The 24,522-nt window shown below is 50.1% G+C and overlaps 1 protein-coding gene across 1 annotated transcript; it reads left to right on the top strand.

Moving 5' to 3' along the window:
* The first annotated feature begins 2 nt into the window (after positions 1-2).
* LOC116953605 (guanylate-binding protein 1-like) lies at positions 3-24,522 on the top strand. Its single transcript, XM_032973950.2, has 10 exons — positions 3-313; positions 9,628-9,755; positions 10,649-10,758; positions 11,670-11,925; positions 13,099-13,276; positions 15,191-15,483; positions 16,025-16,240; positions 18,520-18,622; positions 19,179-19,282; positions 20,681-24,522. Exons 1-10 carry the CDS (start codon positions 85-87, stop codon positions 20,855-20,857), a joined length of 1,794 nt encoding a protein of 597 aa, XP_032829841.2. The 5' UTR covers positions 3-84; the 3' UTR covers positions 20,858-24,522.

Genomic DNA, 24,522 nt, shown 5'->3' with positions numbered 1-24,522 from the left:
CATGACCCCCCTCTGCCCAGAGTCGCGCGCGTCTCTTCTCACTCGCACACACGAAGACGTCTCGCGTCTCAAGCTGCCGACCTCATGGCGACCTCATCCTCCACCTTCTCCTCCTCCTCCTCCTCCACCGCAGCCTTCGCAGAGCCTCTGCCTCTGATCGTGACGGACGGGGAGGGCCGATTCGTGCTGGTGCCCGAGTCGGCAGCGGCGCTGTCGCGCGTCGTCACGGGGCCCGTGGTGGTGGTGGCCGTGGTCGGGAGGTACCGCACGGGGAAATCCTTCCTCATGAACCGCCTCGCGGGGAGCAACTCCGGTACGAAGGGGGCACTCGAGTATTCACGGATCTCTCCTCTATGTCTGTCTGTCTTCCCTGCCACCACCACCACCACCACCCCCATCACACCACCACCACCACACCACCACTCAACACATTTGGACAATAGCCTTGGCCTTAAAAATACTATATACACACACGCGCATAATAGACGACGTTTCTGTGTGTCTTGTGAAAAAGGGTCATGGCCTGAAACGTTGCCGAAGGTCGGTGTTATTGACGAATATATATATATTTTTTTTACAGTGCAGTGCCAGGTCCTTGTGTGTTTTCGGCAGCGGTGGTGGGGGTGAGCCGCCACACGGATGAGGATCTTGAAACTGAAACCAGCCCCCAAAGCTGCCCTCACTTCCACAATCGGCCGGGTAGGATTGCTGGGGGCTGGGGGCTGGGGCAGGGTGGGTGGTGAGCTACGGAGTTGAGGCACGGGGTCAGAACGTTCCAACAACAAACACGACAGAAACACGATAGGAGAGCAAAGGTTTAGAAATGTAAACAAATCGCACCAAAGCAAATACAAATGCCGCTGCATCTTTTGTTGTTGTTGTTGTTATTTTACCAAGTAAGGCTCGCTGAGTTATTAGCTTATTTTATCGGAGGAAGCAACCTTGCCACAAATGACAGCTCAACGTCGTGATTTATCAAGTGGAACATTGAAAGCGGCCAAATAATTCTAAATGCGTGTCGATTCCAAACGTGGAGGGAGGGGGGGAAAAATCCGGAGGACGCCGGAGAAAAAAAATCCACGCGACCACGGTGGGTGGGAGAGAGAGAGAGAGAGAAATACAAACTCCAAATATACAGCAGCAGGCGTCAGGGTCGAGATCGAAACCCCCCACCTCCTGTAATCCAAGCGAAGGAGTAAGGGAGTGAGTGGAGGTGAACATGTTTATATGACGACATGTCATTGATGTCGTTATGTCATTTCGATAATCGAGGATACATTAAATAAGTTGAATGCAAACAAATACAACTAATGCATGCTGAACTTCTTTCGCTCCGTACGTCGCCAACCGTGCTCATCGGAGGTGCAACAAATATCGAGCCATACACTCGCCGCTTTTCGGGTTCAACAGATCTAGAGCTACCCCTAGTGGAAGATTCCCCTCTGCCAGCAATGCCGTGAATGTGGCACTGCAGCATTGCCAGCCACCTCTTTAACTTGAGACTCGAGTGCCAATGCACCACACTTAGCATGCCGTGCGGTATAAACTAAACTACTAAACAATTTTTTTCTATTTTACCAGGTAAGGCCCACTGAGCTATGTAGCTCCATTTCAGAGCCAACCGGTCTATAACTAATGATAGCCCAACGAATTGGCTTATCAATGTGGACATTTAAAGCAGCCAAATACTCTAAAAGCATGACGTTGATTCTAAATGTGGAGGGGAAAAGCCGGAGGACCCGGAGAAAAATCCACGCGACCACGGGGAGCGAGAGACACGCAAACCGCAAATATACAGCAGGCGCCAGGGTCAGGATCGAACCCACAACCTCCTGTACACCAGGCGAGGTAGTTAACATCTCCTAGCCACCGTGATGATGATGATGATGAGAGAGAGAGACACAAACTCCAAATATACAGCAAGCGTCAGGGTCTGGATCGAACCCACAACCTCCTGTATACCAGGCGAGGTAGTTAACATCTCCTAGCTACCGTGTTGCCCAATAGACGAGCGTCCCGTCTGAGACGCTACCCGGGACGCTGGAGCGCCGTACGTCATAGCAAGCCCCGCCTCCGGGCTTTGGAGATGAAAATCCTGGAAGTCGTCGTCCTTGTGACAAGGAGGCAGAGGGATTATCTCTCTGGGGTCGGCCCCCACACCAGGCACGAACGCAATCTACCCTCGGGCACTCGGCTCTCCTGCCACGCTCGCAAAGCTCACCTGGGTAAACGTGCCACGTGGTTGGAAGACATTGACTCAACGTTGGCCCAACTCGGTCGCCGTTTGCTGGGTACCCCGAGCGTGGACCGCACTCAACGCTGACGCTGAGGTAGGAAGTGAGTTGGAGGATTTGGAATTGCAGCAAGATTCTGAAGTAGAAAAGGCAGGGAAATCTGCGCCTGTGTCGTCAGGCCCGTAGTCACATGATCGTGGAAAATCCCCTGCTCGCAAAAAGAGTCGGTCGTCTCGAGATGACCACGGTGCTATGGTGACTATTGAACGAGATCCAGGCAAATGCAAGCCAATTTCAGATGATGAACCGGATGAACGTGATAGCTCACGACATGCATACCTGCAATCCGGTCCTTATCAACCTGACTTGAAGTCATATCCCAGGACCAAGTACAACCAGAATGCTCAGCCTCGTTCATTCTCTAAGATCTGGTTCAAGAATAAAGACTGCGAACAATGGTTGGAGTATTCTCCAGTGACTGACAAGGCGTACTGCTTATATTGCTACCTATTCGCCAAGCCCAATCCTGACGCCGGCACCGATGTGCTCATTCTTGACGGGTACAACAACTGGAAATCGTTTTTGGAGAAGTCGAAGGGAATAGCGAAGCATATTGGTGCAGTGAACAGCGTTCATAACAAAGCACGTCAGTCAGCGAAGTTGATGCTCGACAAGAAGGGACATATCGCCAATATATTTGAACAGATCGATGCCTCTGAGAAGAAGATCAATGGGATTCAGACTGCGTCTTCATGCACGAATTGCTCGTCATCTTGCCCTACAGGGCACTGCATTCCGAGGACACAATGAGAAAGTCGATTCCATGAATCGGGGCAATTTTCTGTAAACATGGAACTTAGTACTTGAAGAAGTCCCTGAACTGGCCAGGATGATGAGCAAGGCGCCCAAGAACGCGCTGCACACGTCAGGTGAGAGCCAAAAAGACGTCTGCCATGCGACAGCCACACTCGTGCGGCGATACATTCGGTGCGAGATCGGGAACGACGTCCCGTACACGATTTTTGCCCGACGAAGCCCGCTGCTCCGCTCGTAAAGAGTGGATGGCACTGGTCATCCGTTGGGTTGACTCGAAGGGTGAGGTTCAAGAACGATTTCTCGATATGATGCATGTCAGGGACACGTGCTCGCATACCTTGTACAAGGCTCTTTTGAGTCCCTTGCTAAAGCATGATCTATTAATGATTCGCGGTCAAGGCTTCGATGGCGCAGCCAATGTGAGCGGGGACTTTAATGGCCTCCAGACGAAAGTGAAGGAGATGAACCTGCTCGCGTGTTTCATACATTGCTGGGCGCACAAGCTGAACCTTGTAATAGTTGCCATTCTCAAGTCAAATCCAATACTCTGCTTCTTCTTTCTAGACGTCCAAAGTATTTATAACGTCGCTAGTGCATCGTCCAAGAGGGAGGGATATGCTGCGTGATGTTCAGGCCAAGAATGTCGTTGATCAGCTGAATGCCGGTGAGCTCAACACCGGTCGTGGACAGAATCTGGAACAGAATCTTCAGGCACTGTCGACAACGCGCTGGAACTGTCAACTGAACTCGGTCCAGAATCTTCACGACATGTTTGACGCCGCGATGGAAGTGGTTGAATAGCCGTCGACGGATGCTGCCGATTCCGAGAAAAGGGCTGAAGCGGCGATGCTTTATGAGCGGGCGACGTCCTTTGAATTTGCGTTGAACATGTTCCTAATGTATATTCTTGGTTCTTTCGGTAAAGTCACGTAGGAGGGAAACAAAGAACCAAGAATATGAATCCCTGCAGTCACGAAAGCTTTAAATCAAAATGTTCCTAATGATCAAAATCTTATCAGCAACGAACAGCCTATCCCAATGCCTCCAGAGAAAGGACCAGTATATTCTCAATGCTTTGAGGCTTGTTCGCATGACGAAGACATCCCTGCAGATGCTGCGAGAATCAGGACGGGACGATGCTAAGAACGATGCAATTGAGTTCTGTAAAGACCACGACATCCCTGTCCCATCGCTGGGTGACATCTGGCTAGCGCGAGGTCGTCCTCGTCACCTTCCTCCTGGTCATGTGCCGCGAACCATCGAAGATCATTACCGCATTGACTTGTTTAATGCTGTTGTTGGCTCCACATTAGCTGAACTCAACCATCGTTTTTTCTTTCTCCCGATGCCTGTGAACTGCTCAGTAAGATCCCTTACCTCGACCCAGTTGACAACTTCGAATCGTGCTAGTCAAATCACGAGCAGGTCCATTGAGTTGGCGGCAATGTGCAAGGCCGATTTTTCGAGAGCTGGATCTGACTTCGCTTAAACAGGAACTCGTTGAGTTTGTCATGTGCACAGGTGACGAGGAGAACGCCGCCATATTTGAACCAGTCGAATCTAATCTGTAGCAACTGATCAAGATGGCGCCGATGATGGCAGCCTCGGCCGGTTGGTGCGCCCTGTTTTGTCCAGTTTTGTCTTGTTTTGTCTTGAGAGGGGCTTGCTGTTCAACACACTCGTGCTGGTGAGAGAGGCCTGCTGTTCATCACACCCGTGCTGGTGAGAGAGGCCTGCTGTTTTGGGGCCTGCTGTTCATCACACCCGTGCTGGTGAGAGAGGCCTGCTGTTCAGTACACCCGTGTTGAGGGGCCTGCTGTTCAGCACACCCTTGCTGGTGAGAGAGGCCTGCTGTTCAACACACCCGTGCTGGTGAGAGGGGCCTGCTTTTCAGCACACCCGTGCTGGTGAGAGGGGCCTGCTGTTCAGCACACCCGTGCTGGTGAGAGAGGCCTGCTGTTCAGCTCACACGTGTTGAGGGGCCTGCTGTTCAGCACACCCGTGCTGGTGAGAGGGGCCTGCTGTTCATCACATCCGTGTTGGTGAGAGGGGCCTGCTGTTCAGCACACCGGTGCTGGTGAGAGAGGCCTGCTGTTCAGCACACCCGTGTTGAGGGGCCTGCTGTTCAGCACACCCGTGCTGGTGAGAGGGGCCTGCTGTTGAGGGGCCTACTGTTCAGCACACCCGTGTTGGTGAGAGAGGCCTGCTGTTCAGCACACCCGTGTTGAGGGGCCTACTGTTCAGCACACCCGTGCTGGTGAGAGGGGCCTGCTGTTCAACAGACCCGTGCTGGTGAGAGGGGCCTACTGTTCAGCACACCCGTGCTGGTGAGAGGGGCCTGCTGTTCAACACACCCGTGCTGGTGAGAGGGGCCTGCTGTTCAACACACCCGTGCTGGTGCGTGGGGCCTGCTGTTCAACACACCCGTGCTGGTGAGAGGGGCCTGCTGTTCATCACACCCGTGCTGGTGAGAGAGGCCTACTATTCATCACACCCGTGCTGGTGTGAGGGGCGTGCTGTTCATCACCCCCGTGTTGGTGAGAGGGGCCTGCTGTTCACTCCCATGCTGGTGAGAGAGGCCTACTGTTCATCACACCCGTGTTGGTGAGAGGGGCCTGCTGTTCACCACTCCCATGCTGGTGAGAGGGGCCTACTGTTCAACACACCAGTGCTGGTGAGAGAGTCCTGCTGTTCAGCACACCCGTGCTGGTGCGAAGATGGCGCTGATGATGGTAGCCTCAGCCGGTCGGTGCGCCCTGTTTTGTCTTGTTTTGTCTGTCAATTCAGTGTTTTGCCAAGATTTTCGGAGTTCTCTAACAAGAGACGAACTTTTAAATATCAGGGAAACAACTCCTGTGGATTTAATTCCTACTTTTCTGCTTCCAGCGGCAGAATTAGTAGGCATTCTAGTCAATGCCGCGCTAGGCTTTGCTCAAGCAACGAAACGCCGCCCAAGGGGTAAACGGTCGGGGGCTCTAGTACGGCTACGCAGACGCGGGATCCGAACAGTGCTTCCGAGCTTTTTCCTCTCCAACGTACGTTCACTGTACAACAAAATGGATGAACTTCAGCTACTGATGGTAAAAAACAAAGACTTTCTTTCAGCTTCTGCATTGTGCTTCACGGAAACATGGCTGTGTGATTTGATTCCGGACACTTCGCTACAACTAGCAGGATTCCATCTTGTAAGATCGGATCGTGACATAGCACTCTCCGGCAAGACGAAAGGCGGTGGTATTTGTTTTTACATTAACAGTGGCTGGTGTGTAGATGTCACAGTGATTCTGCAACATTGTTCTCCACTCCTTGAATCAATTTTTATAACTTGTAAACCGTTTTACTCGCCTCGCGAGTTCGCGTCGCTCATTTTGGTCGGAGTTTATTTGCCGCCTTGTCCTCAGGTTAAAGAGGCCCAACGCATGCTCGCCGATCAGATTCTGAGTGTGGAGCGAGCAAATCCAGATTCGTTGGTTATCGTACTTGGCGACTTTAACAAAGGTAATCTCAGCCACGAACTCCCCAAATACATACAATTCATTAAATGCCCAACCAGAGAAGGGAACACTCTGGATCACTGCTACACTACAGTCAGTAGAGCCTACCACGCCGTCCCCCGAGCAGCACTAGGACACTCTGACCATGCCATGGTCCACCTGATTCCTGCATACAGGCAGAAACTAAAACTCTGTAAACCTGCTGTGAGGACATCTAAACAGTGGACCAGTGAGGCTGTGGAAGATTTGCGGGCGTGCTTAGACTGTACTGACTGGGATATGTTCACGACTGCTACCAATAGTCTGGATGAACTCACAGAGGCTGTGACGTCCTACATCAGCTTCTGTGAGGACTGCTGTATCCCAACACGTACCAGGGTGAACTTTAACAACAATAATCCCTGGTTCTCAGCAAAGCTCAGAAGGTTGAGGTTGGAGAAGGAGGAAGCGTTTAGGAGTGGAGATAGAGACAGATTCAAGGAGTCGAAGAACAGGTTTAGCAAAGTGGTGAGAGAGGCTAAACGACTGTACTCAGAGAGACTAAAACACCAGTTCTCTACAAACGACGCTGCTTCTGTCTGGAGAGGGCTCAGGCAGATCACCAACTACAAACCCAGAGCCCCCCACACCACTAACGACTCCCGCCTAGCCAACGACCTGAACGAGTTCTACTGTAGATTTGAAAGACAATTGGACTGTCCTGAACCACCCCTTCCAACCCAAGAGGCCCCATCCCCCACCAATACTACAGAGACGACTATCTCCTTTCAGGAGGGAGAAGTTAATAGACTTTTCAAGAGGCAGAATCCACGCAAAGCAGCCGGGCCGGACTCTGTCTCTCCAGCCACCCTCAGGCACTGCGCTGACCAGCTGTCTCCGGTGTTCACCAACATCTTTAACACCTCCTTGGAGACATGCCATGTACCAGCCTGTCTCAAGTCCTCCACCATCATCCCTGTGCCCAAAAAGCTAAGGCCAACAGGACTAAATGATTACAGACCGGTCGCCCTTACATCTGTGGTAATGAAGTCTTTTGAGCGCCTGGTCCTGGCACACCTCAAAGCCATCACAGACCCTCTCCTGGACCCCCTTCAGTTTGCCTACAGAGCCAACAGGTCTGTGGACGATGCAGTTAACATGGCCCTCCACTTCACCCTACAGCATCTGGACGCCCCAGCATCCTACGCCAGGATCCTGTTTGTGGACTTCAGCTCTGCCTTCAACACCATCATCCCTGCCCTGCTTCAGGACAAGCTCTTCCAGCTGAACGTGCCATACACCACCTGTAAATGGATCACAGACTTCCTGTCTGACAGGAAGCAGTGCGTTAAGCTGGGAACACAAGTCTCTGGCTCCAGGTCCATCAGCACCGGAACTCCTCAGGGCTGCGTCCTTTCCCCTCTGCTCTTCTCCCTGTATACCAACAGCTGCACCTCCAATCATCTGTCCGTCAAACTATTGAAGTTTGCGGATGACACCACCCTCATTGGGCTGATCTCTGGTGGGGATGAGTCTGACTATAGGTGGGAAGCTGACAATCTGGTGACCTGGTGTAGCCAGAACAACTTAGAGCTAAATGCTCTAAAGACAGTTGAGATGGTTGTGGACTTCAGGAAGAATACAGCACCACTCACCCCCATCACCCTGTTAGACTCCCCAGTCAAAATTGTAGAGTCCTTCCGCTTCCTGGGCACTATTCTCTCCCGGGACCTCAAGTGGGAATTGAACATCAGCTCCCTCACCAAGAAAGCTCAACAGAGGATGTACTTTCTACGGCAGCTGAAGAAATTCAACCTGCCAAAGACAATGATGGTGCAATTCTATACAGCGATCATTGAATCCATCCTCACCTCCTCCATAACCGTCTGGTACGCTGCTGCCACTGCCAAGGACAAGAGCAGACTGCAGCGTATCATCCACACTGCTGAGAAGGTAATTGCCTGCAATCTACCGACCCTCGAGGACCTGCACACGACAAGGTCTATGAGGCGAGCGAGGAAGATTATGGCCGATTTCTCCCACCCTGGACACTCTCTGTTTCAGCTACTCCCCTCCGGCAGAAGGCTTCGGTCCATCAGGACCAAAACCTCACGCCATAAAAACAGTTTCTTCCCATCTGCTGCTGGCCTGTTAAACAAGGCCAAGGGCTAACACTGTTTTTAACATTTGATCTACATAACGACACGTTGCTGATATTAACTATGTTTCCCTATTTGTATTTTTAAATTATATCTTAAAGCTATTTTATATTCGATATTTATTTAATTTTATATACTTCAGCCCCTTAATGTTAGACTTTTAACCCTTATTATAGTAAGACTTGTTTAAAACTTATTTAAGATTTTAGATTCCTATATGTTGAATGTATGCACCATCCTGCCAAAGTAAATTCCGTGTCGGTGTGAACTTACATGGCGAATAAAACCCTTTCTGATCTGATTCTGATCTGAGCATCGTTTTCTGCAAGCGCAGACTTGTAAGCATATTTCCCTCAGTTGTATAAGCTCATTCGACTGATCCTGACTCTCCCGATCTCGACGGCCACCACCGAGCGCGCATTCTCCGCCGTGAAAATCTTGAAGACGCGGCTGCGCACAAGCAAGGGCGACGACTGGATGGCCGACTTGATGGTGATATACATCGAGAAGGCTATCGCGAAGTCCCTCGATCTCTCCGATTATTGTCCAGCAGTTCGTGAGCATGTCAGCTCGCCGAGCTCAAATCCAATAAAATTTGTTTTATACATTTGTGGCGCCCATCGAAAAACATAAACACTGGATATCTCAGAATATTGAAGTCAGCCCCCCCAAAGTAAAATCCTGGCTCCGCCCCTGATGCTGGATATCCAGCGGCATCACTCACTACTTTTGGCTGCTGCATTTTGTGTGTCTGTTCTTCCCCTTGTAACTGCAGGCTTTTCCCTGGGCTGCACGGTGCAGTCTCACACCAAGGGCATCTGGGTCTGTGTGTGTCTGTTCTTCCCCTTGTAACCGCAGGCTTTTCCCTGGGCTGCACGGTGCAGTCTCACACCAAGGGCGTCTGGGTCTCTGTGTGTGTGTCTGTTCTTGCCCTTGTAACCGCAGGCTTTTCCCTGGGCTGCACGGTGCAGTCTCACACCAAGGGCATCTGGGTCTGGCCCAGACCCCATCCACTGGACCAGAACAAGTGGCTGCTGCTGCTCGACACCGAGGGCCTGGGAGACGTGGAGTCGGTCAGTGGCCGATCTCCTCGTCCGTTCTGGTGGGGGGGGGGGGGGGCGGGGGTGGTACCCCCCGCGCCCCCCCCCCTTCTCCCCTATTTCATTCTGGGGTCGGGCACCGGGGCGGTATAGCCACCAACCCTTGTCCCGGTGGCTTTGCTGCCGGCAAATTTTTTCTTATGTGTGTTGAACTTCTTTCGCACCGTATGTAGCAAACCGTGCTAATCGGAGGTGTGGTGGAGGTTTACAATCTAGGTGCAGGGAGGGGCGGTGGTAGTCGCTGCTCTACGCCGATTGCCACCTGGCCTGAGCTAGCTGCCCGTTGAATGTCTCCGATCTTGGTAGTCCTCAACAAATTGAATCGACCATGACTCCGCTTCAATCCGGTTTTACTGCTGTACTCGGGTTTGTTTGCTCGGCGGCCCGTGAGCTCATGGGAATGTTCACCCGGAGTGGCAACGTCCCACTCCAAATGCGACGGTCGGTTCGAACGCAGGGCCGTCCATAGGCGGGTGCGGTGGCCGGGACAAACCCCAATTATAAAACTCTTCAACAATCAGCTATTTTTATTTTTTCCCAGATAAGGACCACTTGCTCTTTTTCAGAAGAGGCCTCGCCACAAGTGATGGCCCAACGAAGTGGCTCATGGCGCAGAAATTCATAGCAGCAGTCAAATACTCTGATCGCGTGACGTTGATTCTAAATGTGGAGGAGAAAAATCCACGCGACCGCAACGGGGACCACCGTGGCGATAGGGCGCCACCGTGTGCCCGCACCCCCCCCCCCAAGTGCGGAGCCCGGGGCGTCCGCCCAGATTCGCCGTGCCCTGGGGGGACGGCCCTGCGAACGCGGTACATACAAACTGCTGTGGCGACACGGCGCGTCGTCTCTTCTATGTGCCGCAGGCCGGAAGCACGCACGACACGTGGCTCTTCGTGATGGCCGTGCTGCTGAGCACCACGCTGGTCTACAACGTCGTGGGCACGCTCGACAAGGAAGGCCTCGAGCAGCTGCAGTATCCTCCCAACGCGACCGCGGCTGCATAACGCTGCCGCCCCTGCCGCCGCCAACCTCCGGGATGCCGCGAACCCACGGAGACGGTCGCTCGTCTCGCGCGCTACGGCCGTTCCCTCCTCGTCGTTTTGTATTCCCGCCCCCTGGACCCCCTTCTGTCCAGGTCACCTTTTGAACTCGGCGCTTCGCGGGCCTTTACCCAACGCCGCTTCTTCAACCGCTCGTTGTCTCCATCGTCTCTGCCCACAGCTAAACCCGTCTCGCGCGTCCTCCCCGCCCGATCGCGGTTTGCCTTCTATTTTCCTGCCTCCTCCTTTTGCCATGCCTCTCTTCGAACCCTCCGCCGACTGCTACCCTGACGATCGCTTTACCCCGCCCACCCCCGCGTTGGTGGCGAAATGTTAACTTCCCATCTGACCCTGACACCTGCTGTATATTTGGCGTTTGCGTGTTCTCCCCCGTGGTCGCGTGTATTTTCATCCGGGTCCTCCCGGTTTTCCCCCTCCGCAATCTATAATCGATGTGCATGTGGAGTATTTGGCTGCTGTAAATTTCCACAAAGTTTTGTTTACAGCTTACAAACTGCGACGTTTAAGGAGGGGCACAAATTCGGCGGGTAAAAATTCCAAAATCTCTCATGTTCCTGCACAATCAACAGAATGTAGGGTGGGGGGGCGGGGGTGGAAGTTGGGCTCACTGTCCCACCCAGGTAAGGACTGCAAGCAGGAACTTCTATATTTGTATCAGGAAGCGGTGATGAGGGAGGAAGAAGCTACCCTGGTTTCCTTAACACACTCCACTCCACTCCACTTCGCTCCACTACACCCTATTCTGCTCCACCCCGCTGCGATCCGCTCCATTTTGCTCCAATCTACTCCTCACCGCTCCAACTCCGCTCCGCTCGCGCCACAGCTTCGTGCTGAACATGACGGACCACGTGAGGACGCGTGTGAACCAGGACGAGGACGAGCTCGGCTCGGACTTCGAGCGCTACTTCCCCCCGCTGGTGATCTGCGTGCGCGACTTCACGCTGAAGCTGCTCGTCGACGGGGAGCCGTGCTCGGCCGACGAGTACATGGAGCACTGCCTGCAGATGCGCATGGCGGGGAAGACGCCGGACTGCCGACGGTTCAACGAGCAGAGGCAGCTCCTGTGCGGTTACTTCAAGGTAGAGTTCGCGCCCCATCCTCCAGACCTGTCTTGCATCCCCGCACGTCGCGCCCATCGAACTCGAATCGTGAACTTTTAACGGTCCGGAGCTTTCTCGTTCGCGCTCATTGCACACGCAGTGCTCGCCACAAATGAACCACGCCACCTCGGCTGTTCTCGTCAAGGGGCGTAAACCGCCATCGTGTGAACTCCGCTCATTCTCGCAGCAGCGGAGGCTTTCGGCTCGCCGTCGAACAGAAACGGTCACCGCATCGCGCAGCGCTTTCAGATGCGCTTCTGCGGCCGTCTGGAACGCTCTTCCTTCCGATGTTAGGAAGCTACTGGGAGTTGTGCAATTTTAAATGTAGGTTGAAAACCCATTTCTTTAGAGCTGCTTTTTGTGTTTGTTGTCCTTCCCCTACAACTCCGATTAGCACGGTTGGCTACATCCGGTGGTGCGAAAGAAGTTGAACATACATACGTCTAATCTCAACATTTGTCACCCACTGGGACACACTTGTGTGGATGGTCCAAATCATATGTTAGCCTTGCCCGTTTATCATATTTACCTATAGCCTGCCAAGGCAAGTACACGTTACGTATTCAAACTCTTTCAACTGGTTACATCAGCGCAGTGTACTTTCATTGCATTGTGCTGCATTAAATACAATTACAACAACGCAACATTAATACTGTTATGGTAAGCCTTCGCTTTAACGCGTGGTGGTTCACACGATAACGCATTTTCGCGACGACACGGTTCTGCAATTTGGGGAACACTTTTCGCACAGAGCGGTACGCGCGCCGTTACGACGCGTAACGCGCGCCGTTACAACGCGGCTTCTTAAGCGGTCAACGACAAACTATTTTCTTGAGCTGCGTGGCTGAGCGGCAGGACACCAGCACGCGGAATGATAGAGTAATTCGGCGGCGTACCCTCGGTTAATTGTCCCACCATCTCAATGCGTGGTGTGTGCGTAGTCGCCAAACTTTATCGTTACATGATTCACGGGGAAATCGTTTTTCGCCCTAATGCGGCACTTTTCAGGAACGCATCGACCGCGTTAAACGTTGACTTGCTGTACGTGACGGCACAATGCGATCAGTGACGAGTTGCCTTCGACGTCCTTTACAAGCACAGGGAACCCTCCCCCACCACGTGGCAATCGGGGGCGCGCTTCTGTTCCCGAAGGATCGGAAGTGCTTCGTGTTTCCAATGCCGACGCGCCGGGAGGACTTGGAGTCCATCGAGAGCCTCCCGGACGGGAGCCTCGACCCGGAGTTCCTGGCGACGGCGGAGAAGTTCACGAGCCACGTGCTGGGACGAGCCGCCAGCAAGCACATCGAGGGCGCCATCCTCACCGGCCAATGTGAGCCATCGCGAGGAGCGCCCCAAACCCTTTCCCGTACCGAGACGCGTGGGTACGGCGCACGCACGTGGCATTTCTCGGCCTTAATCTTCACTGTCTTCGCGGGACACTCCACTGCGATGATTCGCGTGTGGGCACGGCAACGCGACATGCGCATGGGATGTCCGTGCAGCTGTTAAACCCTCTGCAAGGAAAAAAATATATACAGAATGACACCAGGCAGCGTGCACTCGGCGCGCTCCTCCAAGTGTCAACGTCTCGCTTGGAGATTGTAATTCTTGGGAGTCATTGACTACGCATGGTCGAACCGGGTGGTGCTTTCCATTTTTAAGGGTTGTGCAATTTCAGCACACAGTGAGCCCAACATTCCCCCCCCCCACCCTCCATTCTGTTGATTGTGCAGGAGCGAGACATTTTGGAATTTTTACCCGCTGAATTTCTGTGCCCCTCCTCATATATCGCGGTTTACAAAATCAACTATTTTTATTCTACCAGGTAAGGCCCACTGAGCTATGTAGCTCTTTTTTGAGAAACGACCTGGCCCACAAATGATAGCAGAATGAAGTAAGTGGCTTATCACGTGGTCATTTATAGCAGCCAAATACTCTAAATGCATGTTTCCAAAGACTCGTAGAGACCCATACTCATAGAGACCTACAGAGGCTCATAGAGACCCATAATCAGAGACTCATGGAGACCCAGACACCCATACTCATCTAGACCCATACTAAAACTAAACTTTTTATTTGACGAGGTAAGGCCCACTGAGCTATGTAGCTCTTTTTAATAAGTGACCTGACCACAAATGATAGCCCAACGAAGTGGCTTAACGTGTGGAAATTTACATCAGCCAAATACTCTAAACGCGTGACGTTGATTATAAAAGTGAAGGGGAAAAACCCTTTCCCGTTCCGAGATGTCTCCAAGTTGCAGGGTGGGTCCCCCGTTCACCGCTGAATCTCGGAACGTGCGAGCGTCTCAGCGTGAATTTTATGTAGAGAGGCGTAGCGCCGTTGTTTTTATATAAAAAAAAAAACATTGTACTCACCGCAGAGAACTGTAGCGACACGACCGCACTCTACGATAGCTGCCGCCAAACTTTGCTGATAAGGTTATTTTAGTTCTGGAATCGTAATGGGAAAGGGTTAAGTCGATGGTACCATCAACTGGAGTTTATTGAGCAGAACGCGGCATGTCAAGTTTCTAGTTGAGTTAAAAGAAAAAATAAATAGCTAACTAAAAAATTAAATAGACATTAAATTTTGATTTAAAGCTTTCGTGACTGCAGTAATTCATATTCTTAGTTTTTTCGGTAAAGTCACGTTGAAGAGAAACAACAAAATAACAAAATATATATAAAACAATAAAACATTCTCACGACGTTTCGACCATAACTCAAACGGTCATCATCAGGTGTGTTGGTTTGCATAAATTTATTTTTAAACGGCACATTTATTTATTTATAAAAAACGTTGGCGTCACGCGCAGCGATTTGGCAGTTTGCCCAGGACTAGTCCATCTAGTCCTAAATTTATGCAAACCAACACACCTGATGATGACCGTTTGAGTTATGGTCGAAACGTCGTGAGAATTTTTTATTGTTTTATATATATTTTGTTATTTTGTTGTTTCTCTTCAACGTGACTTTACCGAAAAAACTAAGAATATAAATAGACATCGTCGCTTGCTCTGCTTGCGCCGCTCGTGCTCCCTCATCTCTCTCGATGTCTCTCCCCACATCTCTTCACGTCTCTCTCCGATTTCTCTCTTGGCGTCTCTCCCCACATCTATCCGCGTTTCTCCCCATCTCTCTCTCTCCGCGTCTCCCTGTGTCTCTCCGCATCTCTCTCCGCGTCTCTCTCCACGTTGTCTCCCCGCGTCTCATTTCGCATGCCTCCCCCGCGTCTCTCTCAGCCTTCGTGCAGCTGGCAGGGCAGTACGTGACGGCGCAGCGTGACGGCGCCGTGCCCTGCATCGAGAGCGCCCTGGAGCGGGTGACCACGCTCACCAACCTGCAGGCCAAGGAGGAGGCACTGGCCCTCTACCGCGAGAGGACGGCCGTCGCCGTGACGGCGGACGAGCGGACGCCGCTCCCGACATCGGAGGAGCTCGGCCACTTGCACCAGCGTGGAGCGCGCGACGCCGTGGATCTGTTCCACGAACGCTCGCTGCTCGACAGGGAGCACAGGCACGAGCGGGAGCTCATGGTGAGCGGAGCTTTGCCAGGATCGGTCCGCAGAATAGCCAGCCCCGATTATAATTTACGGCGCGTAAGTGAGTTGTTGTCAAGTGAAATCCGATAACAGAGTGCACACCGGTGAAGGTGTTCTAGCGCGCCCTTTCTCGCGGCATATTAGCCCGCAGGTCAAGAGGTCATCGCGGCCACTGCCGTTGATGCCACCACCATCACACTTCACCGTGGCTTTCTTCTGCCACAAACTTCAGGTGTCGCACAGTCGACACGCAGCCGCATTGGTCTCCTCGTGCAGAATCCTCTCACCTGTGGGGTTTTTTCCCATTGGGTTTAGATTATTTATATAATTTTGCTGCTTGTAAATTTCCACGCGATTTAAGCCACTCCGTCGAGCTTTCGGCTGCGATAGGCGCGTCGCTTCTTTAAAAAAATAAAAAGCTACACAGCTCTGCGGGCCTTACCTGGTAAAAAAATAATAATCGTAGCAGTAAAAAAAAACATAGCAGCGTGCTGCGCCGACGTGTCCACGTTATTTATTGACGTGGTTGCTGCAGGTGTGCCTGGCAGAAGAGTACTCCAAGTTGGCGCAGCGGAACGCGGAAGCCTCGGCGCTGAGGTGCGAGCGTCGCCTTGAGGAGCTCTACGGGCCCATCAGGGTGATGCTGCACGAGGACGAGGCCTTCGTGAGGGAAGGGGCCTTCCGGGAGTACGAGAGGCTGATGGAGCTGCTGCAGGCAGCCTACCGCGACACCCAAGGCCTGGGGGACGAGGTAGCAGCGCGTGGCGTCCGTTTAAAACTAAACTGCTGAAAACTAAACACATTTTTTTTTTTACCAGAGTTGTGTGTGGCTCTTTTTTTCAGAAGCGACCTGGCCCACAAATGATCGCTCAACGAAGTGAGCGGCTGATCACGTGATCATTTATAGCAGCCAAATACTCTAAACGCGTGTTTCTACAGACTCGTAGAGACCCATAGAGACCCATAGAGACCCATAGAGACCAATAGAGACCCATAGACACCCATAGAGACCCATAGAGACCCACAGAGACCCATAGAGACCCATAGAGACCCACAGAGACCCATACTCATAGAAACTCATAGAGACCCACAGAGACCCATACTCATAGAGACCCATAGACACCCACAGAGACCCATAGAGACCCATACTCATAGAGACCCACAGAGACCCATAGAGACCCATAGAGACCCATAGAGACCCATACTCAGAGACTCACAGAGACCCATACTCATAGATACTCGTAGAGACCCATAGAGACCCATATTCATCGAGACCCACAGAGAGCCATACTCAGAGACCCATGGAGACTCAGACACCCATATACTCATCGATACCCATACTAAAACCAAACTTTTTATTTGACTAGGTAAGGCGCACTGAGCTAAAGAGCTCTTTTTAACAAGTGACCTGACCTCAAATGATAGACCAACGAAGTGGCTTGTCGCGTGGAAATTCATAGCAGCCAAATACTCTTAACGCGTGACGTTGATTCTATATGTGGAGGGAAAAACCGGAGGACCTGGAGAAAAATCACACGCGACCATGGAGAGAGAGACACACAAACTGCAAATATACATACTCTTTGGTTCTATTGGGTAAAGTCACGTAGGTGAAAATAAAATAACAAAAAATCACGACGTTTCGGCCACTTGTGTTGTGGCCGAAACGTCGTGATTTTTTGTTATTTTATTTTCACCTACGTGACTTTACCCAATAGAACCAAAGAGTATGGATCCTAGCAGTCACGAAAGCTTTTAATCTAGAATTGCAAATATACAGCGGCAGGCGTTGTGGTTCGGGATCGGATCCACGACCTCCTGCATACTTACGGTGGCGAGATCGCTAATCGCCAAGGCGATAACTTTTTTGCTGTTTGTGCTTCTTTTAGTGAGATTCATTTATGTATTCATCTCAGTCGTTTGAATATACGTTAATTAAAAATGGTGCGATTGCATTTTGCGGTGATGTTATCACCCTCTGCAAAACAAAAACGCTCAACACATTCGGCAAAAACATTCAATTACGCGCTCTGAAGAAGGAGCATCACCTTAAACGTCGCCCGGTATATATTTCCCTGTTCTTGTATCGTTAATTGTGCTCGCGCACCACTGCCACCATCGCAGTGGCAGCAAGCGCGTCACGTCGTGAAATTATTATTTACAAACTCAAATTTGGTACAAAACTTGTTGTTAAAATAACAACAGCAATAATAAAACAACAACATTTTATCTCCTCCAAAATTCCAATAATCATCGCCCGGAAGGTTATTTTGACCCAACTGGAAGAACCTCGAGCCACCCACCTGGAAACAACGGTGCAGTAACCAACGGTGCAGTAACCAACAACGGTGCAGTAACCAACAACGGTGCAGTAACCAACAACGGTGCAGTAACCAACAACGGTGCAGTACGCCTATGATGCAGCATGGAATTGAACGCCTGAGCCATAAGCTCAAGGGAAAGGAGGGGGAATTCTAGCCCAGATGGTCCACCACCACCCCACCCCCCCCCCCCCCCCCCCCGTTATACAACACCTCAAACAAGTTAGCGGGATGGAGGGGGTAGAGAGACTGGGGCGGGGGACAAGGGGCATAACCATTGTGGGAGAGACGGAGAGCCGGATTCGGAGGGGTGGAATGAAAAAGCGCTCGTTTATGGCCGCCTCTTACGTTGAAACAATTGTCCTCGTGTCAAGCGTGTGTGTCGGTTATGTGCCTCTCTCCCCTTGCCATCCCTTCCCCCTTGCTGTATAAAACCAAAGTTGCCCTTCCTCCACCCCCCTCGATGGGGGGGGGGGGACCCCCTTGTATGGTTTGGGGCAGCGAGCCCGTTCCCCATCATTCTATAGCTCCCTGCTTTTCATACGCTGTTCGGCCTACGTTGACGGTGCACGTGCGCGCACACAGGTGCGTCGCAACGTGGTGTGTCGGGGCCCCGCACATTTGCCTCTGATAACAAAAAAAGGTTGTTTTTTTTTTTTACAGGAAATCATCGTTTAAAAAAATATATATGCGCCTGGGTTATTCGCAGAAGGACAGCATCCTCGTGGCCTTCATGAAGAGCAAGGAGGAAGGGAGGTGCCACCTGCTGCTGCTGGACAACACCATCTCCCAGGCGGATAGGGAGAGGCTCGGTGAGTTCTCGAGCTCGCCTCTGGGCCATCGAGGGCCTCCTCGACTGCCCGTGCCCTCGCACAACCTCCGATGAGCACGCGGTTTGGATACGTACAGCTCGAAAGAAGTTCAGCATGCGTACGTACGGGATAGAGTGTTCCTCCTTCAGGGGCACAGCTACTCCCGAGTTCTGCGAGAACAGACTGCATGTAAATCTTGACTTAAAGCTTTCGTGACTGCAGGAATGCATATTCTTTGGGTCTTTCGGTAAAGTCACGTAGATAGGTTGAAAGAAAATAACAAAAACAACTACGACGTTTCGATCGCAACGCAAGCGGTCATCACCAGGATGAAGAAAAAAAGAGACCGCTTGTGTTGCCATCGAAACGTCGTAGTTTTTGTTGTTGTTATTTTATTTGAACCCATCTACGTGACTTCACCGAAAGGCACAAAGAATCGACTGTACGTATTTTTTATTTTTTTATAGTTATCTACACCGGAGGAACCCGGTGAGCTTGTAAAGCTTCCTCATTCACGCACGTCCAGCAAAAAACGAGAGGTGCGTTCACTTCACAGAGAGGGAGAGCTTGGAGAAGCAGTTGGAGATTGAGAAGCGAGCGCTGGAGCAGAAGAACGCTCAGCAGCAAGCGCAGATGCAGGCGCTGCGGGAGCAAATGGAGGTGAGGGGCCAGCCACCGGTTGCCATGGTCAGCTAAACTGAACAGTTTTAACACGTAGCAGTCGTAGCTTTTCACGGCCAATGTTATCCATAATACAGTTGTTTGGTTTTTTTGGGTCAGATCGCGTAAGCATTAATGTGTCGTTAAACCCGCCAACACCCAAGACAGCCAATTAGTAAGGTTTGTCACGTGTACAAAAAGTTCTAATTCAGTTACTAGATAAGCAACACCGGTGTGTTGGAGAGTAAACTCGCAATATTTGCAAAACTAAACAACTGAAAAGGTAACTTTTTTATATTTTACCAGGTAAGGCCCACTGAGCTACGTAGCTCTTTTTCAGAAGCAACCTGGCGATCACAAATGATAGCCCAACGAAGTGGACTTATCATTATGTGGGAAAGTTATAGCAGCCAAATACTCTAAACGCACGTTTGTAAATGTGGAGGGAAAAACCGATGCAGTCAGATAAAAGTTCACACGACCACGGGCAGCCAGACATGCAAACTGCAAATATAGAGCAGCAGGCTTCAGGGCTGGGATCGAACCCACGACCTCCTGTATACCAGGCAAGGGAGTTAACATCTCGTAGCCGCCGTGGCAACCCAATAAACGCAGCTTCTGTGTCGACGGCGTAGGCTGCGCCCTGCCCTCTCAGCTCCTTGCAGGTGAATTAAAATTTCAAAAGAACTTAATGCATTCGTCAATCCCGCTGCCTTCAGAGGAAAAGTACATTAAAAGCATATAAATGATAAAAAAAAAACCGTTACAAGTATATGTGTGAAAAGTAAATGGGCCATTGGTATTTTACGTGCGTGGCTTCTTCCGCTTCACCACTCACCTGTTTTTGTTTTGTTTTCCTGTAACAGCCAAATATTTTTTTGCATCTCTTTCCCAAAGTCCAATCTACAGTGACTTGTAAGAGGCACTTAAAGGCACCACCACTTTCTTGAAGGTCCCAGCTCTGTTTTTAAAGGCCCCTACCACTGTCATAAAGGATTCCCCACTCTCTCAAAGGCCCCGCTACTTTCTTAAAGGCTCCACCACTTTCTCAAAGGCTCCACCAGTTTCTCAAAAGCCTCACCACTTTCTCAAAGGGGCCCCCTCCCTCATCTCTGGCTTTTGAGCGACACTGAGCCTAGCTCCGCTTCCTCACAGTTGTGGTCTGTGAAATATTGCGTGCATTACAAATTGCATCGTGATATTGACATTGCACCCAGATTCCCATATATTTACATTCGTCTAACTTAAAACAAATATATATCTACAATCAGGAAAAGTACGGTGTGCCTAAAGACATCGGTACGGTACCTCGGTTGCATCGGATGTATTTTCTCACTCTGCGCTACGGCGTCAAAAGCCGGGGATCGTTTCACGTTGGCTGTTTTTTTTTATCCACAGGAAAACAATCGAGCATTCGAAGAGAAGATCAAGAGCATCCAGGAGCAAGTTCCAGTGCAGAGCGACGTGACGGAAAATCATCATACCCAGCTGCAAGACGTATTGCAAGCGGTGATTCCTATCGTCATGCAAATTGCCGGCTTTTTCTTGAAGGGTGGGTTCATGCGCATGATATAAAAAAACAAAGCTCTTCCCAAATGCGACGAGTTTTCTCGTGAATTTTGGGAGGCAGTCGCACGCTTTTAAATTCTTCTTACCGCTTCTCTCAAGGGAAATTTCACGGTTGTACTTTGTGAGATGAGTTATACTCTCTGTAGCGTGCCAGTGACTTCGTGTTAATCAGGTGTAAACGAAGGTCAGATTTTTGGTGTGAGCTCCAGAATATACTAAATGGTTTAATGTGTGATGATATCATTGCTCAGGTCGACGTAGCCCTTATGGGTTTGGGACACATTACTGCAGACGTGGCAAGATTGGAAATCGCTGCAATCCTCAAAAACGCTAAAACACCTATTAGCAACAACAGTAAGGATAAGCGCTTTCTCAATTAAAAAGAGAGATGATATCGTCATCCTCTCAGCTGACAAGGGCAATGCCACAGTTATCATGGACAAAACCACATAAAATAACAACATTCAGGACCTACTTAATGATGGTAGCTATATTCTTAGCTCTTACAGTAAAGTCACGTTGAAGGGAAACAATAAAATAATTAAATATATATAAAACAATAATTACAAGTGATCCCACCAACCGCCTCGTTATGAAAACCAACAATATCATCACTGATTCGACATTTTTGATCGAACCAACCAAGCGGTTTTCCTTAAAACCCTCTGCTGCTAGACCACCCAGATTGTATGGATTTATCAAAAATCCATAAAGAAGAGGGACACCCCTTGGTCCTATCGTCTCCACCACTGACTCACCCACCTACAAACTGGCCCAATTTCTGTCTGAGACCTTGCAACCATTCACTGGTAAGACCGCCTCAGCTGTACTTAACCCAGCTCACTTGGTATCGTTAATTAAGGACATCTCACTATCTCCAGGTGATTTGCTCGTTAGTTTTGATGTGGTCTCTTTGTTTACCAAAGTTCCAGTGCTTGACACCATTGCAATCATTGAAGATTTGGTCCAACAAGGACTGAATGCTGATGTACTGGCCCTGGTGAGACACTGCCTCACCAACACTTACTTCACCTGGAATGGAACATTCTACAATCAAGTTGAAGATACCCCAATGGGTTTTCTCTTATCTCCAGTTGTAGCCAATGTTTTAATGGGAAAATTTGACACAGATGCCATCCAGGCATCCACTCTACGTCCGTCCTTGTGGAAGAGGTACGTAGATGACACGTTCGTCATCTGGCCACATGGCCGACCAGCTCTGAACCAATTCCTCAACCACATAAATTCCATACACCCAGACATCAAATTCACCATGGAGGTGGAAAAGGATGGCAAGTTACCATTCTTGGATGTTTTAACCGAAAAGAGACCAGATGGCTCAATGGGACATTCTTTCTACAGGAAAGCCACCTATACAGATGCTTACCTAAAACCTGACTCCCACCACCAGCCATCCCAGAAGAATTCCCTCATCAAAACTCTACACCATAGAGCTCGATGTATTTCTGACCGTGATCACCTAGCCAGTGAACTGGAACACGTACACTAAGCTCTCAAGATGAATGGATATTCAGACAACACAATGCGTCAAGCTATCACCCCAACCGTTGGGAAAGAACCGAGGACCAAATGAAAGCCATCACCTTATCATACATAGCAGGGGTCGCTAAAAAGATTTCCAAAATCGTGAGCAAATGCAAGATCCAGGTTCGATTTAACACAGTACATAACATTCGTGATTTGATCCCATCTGTGAAGGATGTGATCCCTGACATGCAATACCCCGGCGTCTACAAACTAAGCTGTGTCTGCAGCAGCAGTTACATTGGGGAAACTAAGCGACATGTCTCGGACCGTGTTCGTGAACATAAGGCAGATCTGAAATGCGGTAGGACCAATACCTCGGTTGTGGCCGATATTGTTTTAATGCAGTAGGCTCACACGAAATTGATTTCCCTACGACGAAGATACTTTGCAAGCCCACTGGCTATCAACAAAGATTCGTTCATGAAGCCATCCATATATTTAGACAGACACAATTTCAACCGAGAAGATGGGTGCAAACTGAGCAATCATTGGAAGGACGTTATCAACCAGTTTAATTCATAATTGGCTGTGATGTTCCCATCCTACCACCTTCCGATGTGAGTTGTGCTTTACGCCCATTACACACTTGCGCTGTCACAGGGTTCACACGAGCACAGCCACTTTGCACGCCGACCCCTTGGTTGCGGCTCTGCGGTCTCCCATTAACATGCTAATCTCTCTTTAACATGCTAATTTTAACCTGGCAGCCCTTTGATTGGTGGAAAACCAACCACCGTCGGGTTGGCTGTCCACCACTTACATTATCATTGGCTGCTGACATTTGGGCTACACCCATTTCAAACCCTTATACACAGTTTGCCTTGGAAGCTAACCCCCCTTTTCCTGAAGATGACCGCTTGCGTTGCGATTGAAACGTCGTAGTTTTTTTTGTAATTTTTTGTAATTTTCTTTGAACCTATCTACGTGACTTTACCGAAAGACCCAAGAATATGAATTCCTGCAGTCACGAAAGCTTTAAGTCAAGGCTGGTTTATTTTGGTAAAATTAATCTGTTTGGACATCTTGAGACAAGATATTGCGGTCAGTGTAAGAGGCATTCTTCACTGTCATTGATCCATACAAATCCACTGATTGGTCCTTCAGTCACCCTTGACCTGCTTGATATACAGGAACCTTTGAGAAATATACTTAGCAAACATGTTGCGTGTTTATGGGAATATTTTCACGAGATCTTTTTAAAAATATAAGTGGTGCATTGCATGACTACTCCGTTGACAATCGCATCAGGTGTGTGCAAAACTCTAGGAATAACAACAGCTGCGGATGCTGTTTTAAAAACGACAGAAACGTCATAAGGCAGATCTTTTTGCAAGGTCCCGCTGGCTACTGGCCGCTCCTGGTGGCCTTTAGCGCGGCCCCGGACAAGAGACAACGTGTGAACACGGCCCCATCGTGCTGCTGTCAAACCCCAATGGTTTCAAATGATGTGGCGGCCCTCACACTGACGATGTCTTATCAGCGGAAGTGGCCCCCCTCTGAAAATGAGTGAAGAACGCCGTCTTAAAACGACACAAAAAACCGGTTGCCACCACGAGGCGCGACGCTGCACTGGTGCACGCGGCGCGGAAAATGAGCGTAAACTTTATTACAGCTCAAGTTTAATCGCTTAACCAGACGGCGAAAACTACGGCTAAACCTTTAATTCGTTAAAAATTTACGCAACACAAATTCTACCGACCCGCCAACCCAGAGGAGAGAGGGGAACGCGTCGTGACTCCAACCAACACTGCCCATTGACCGTGCCGGATTTAGGCATCGGTTAAGTAAGCTATAGAGGACCCAAGGGTCGGCAACCAGAATAAGAAGAAGTGGCATTTTTTTCGAAGTCTGTAAAAAAAAAATCGATCATTCAAGAGCCGCAATCTATGTGAGTACGGGACGGTGGTCCTTCATAAATAATGTCACGGAGCAGTTCCTTAAACAGCCGCGATGTGGCTCCGGAACCGTAGGTTGCCGACCCCTGGCTTAAGCCCTCGCATTATGAGGGGCCTCTAAGTACCAAACAAACAAAAAAAATGACACGAAGTTTAAAGGTTTATATATTCGGTTGCATATTCGCCTATGTGTATGTACATATATATCATAATAAATTTAAAACTTGA

Source organism: Petromyzon marinus, chromosome 52 (assembly GCF_048934315.1).
Source record: "Petromyzon marinus isolate PM22_M1 ecotype Great Lakes invasive population chromosome 52, UKy_Petmar_22M1.pri1.0, whole genome shotgun sequence".
In the NCBI taxonomy this organism is placed as follows: Eukaryota; Metazoa; Chordata; class Hyperoartia; order Petromyzontiformes; family Petromyzontidae; genus Petromyzon; species Petromyzon marinus.
The sequence above is the reverse complement of the archived record's forward strand: the minus strand, read 5'-3'. Positions and strand labels throughout refer to the sequence as shown.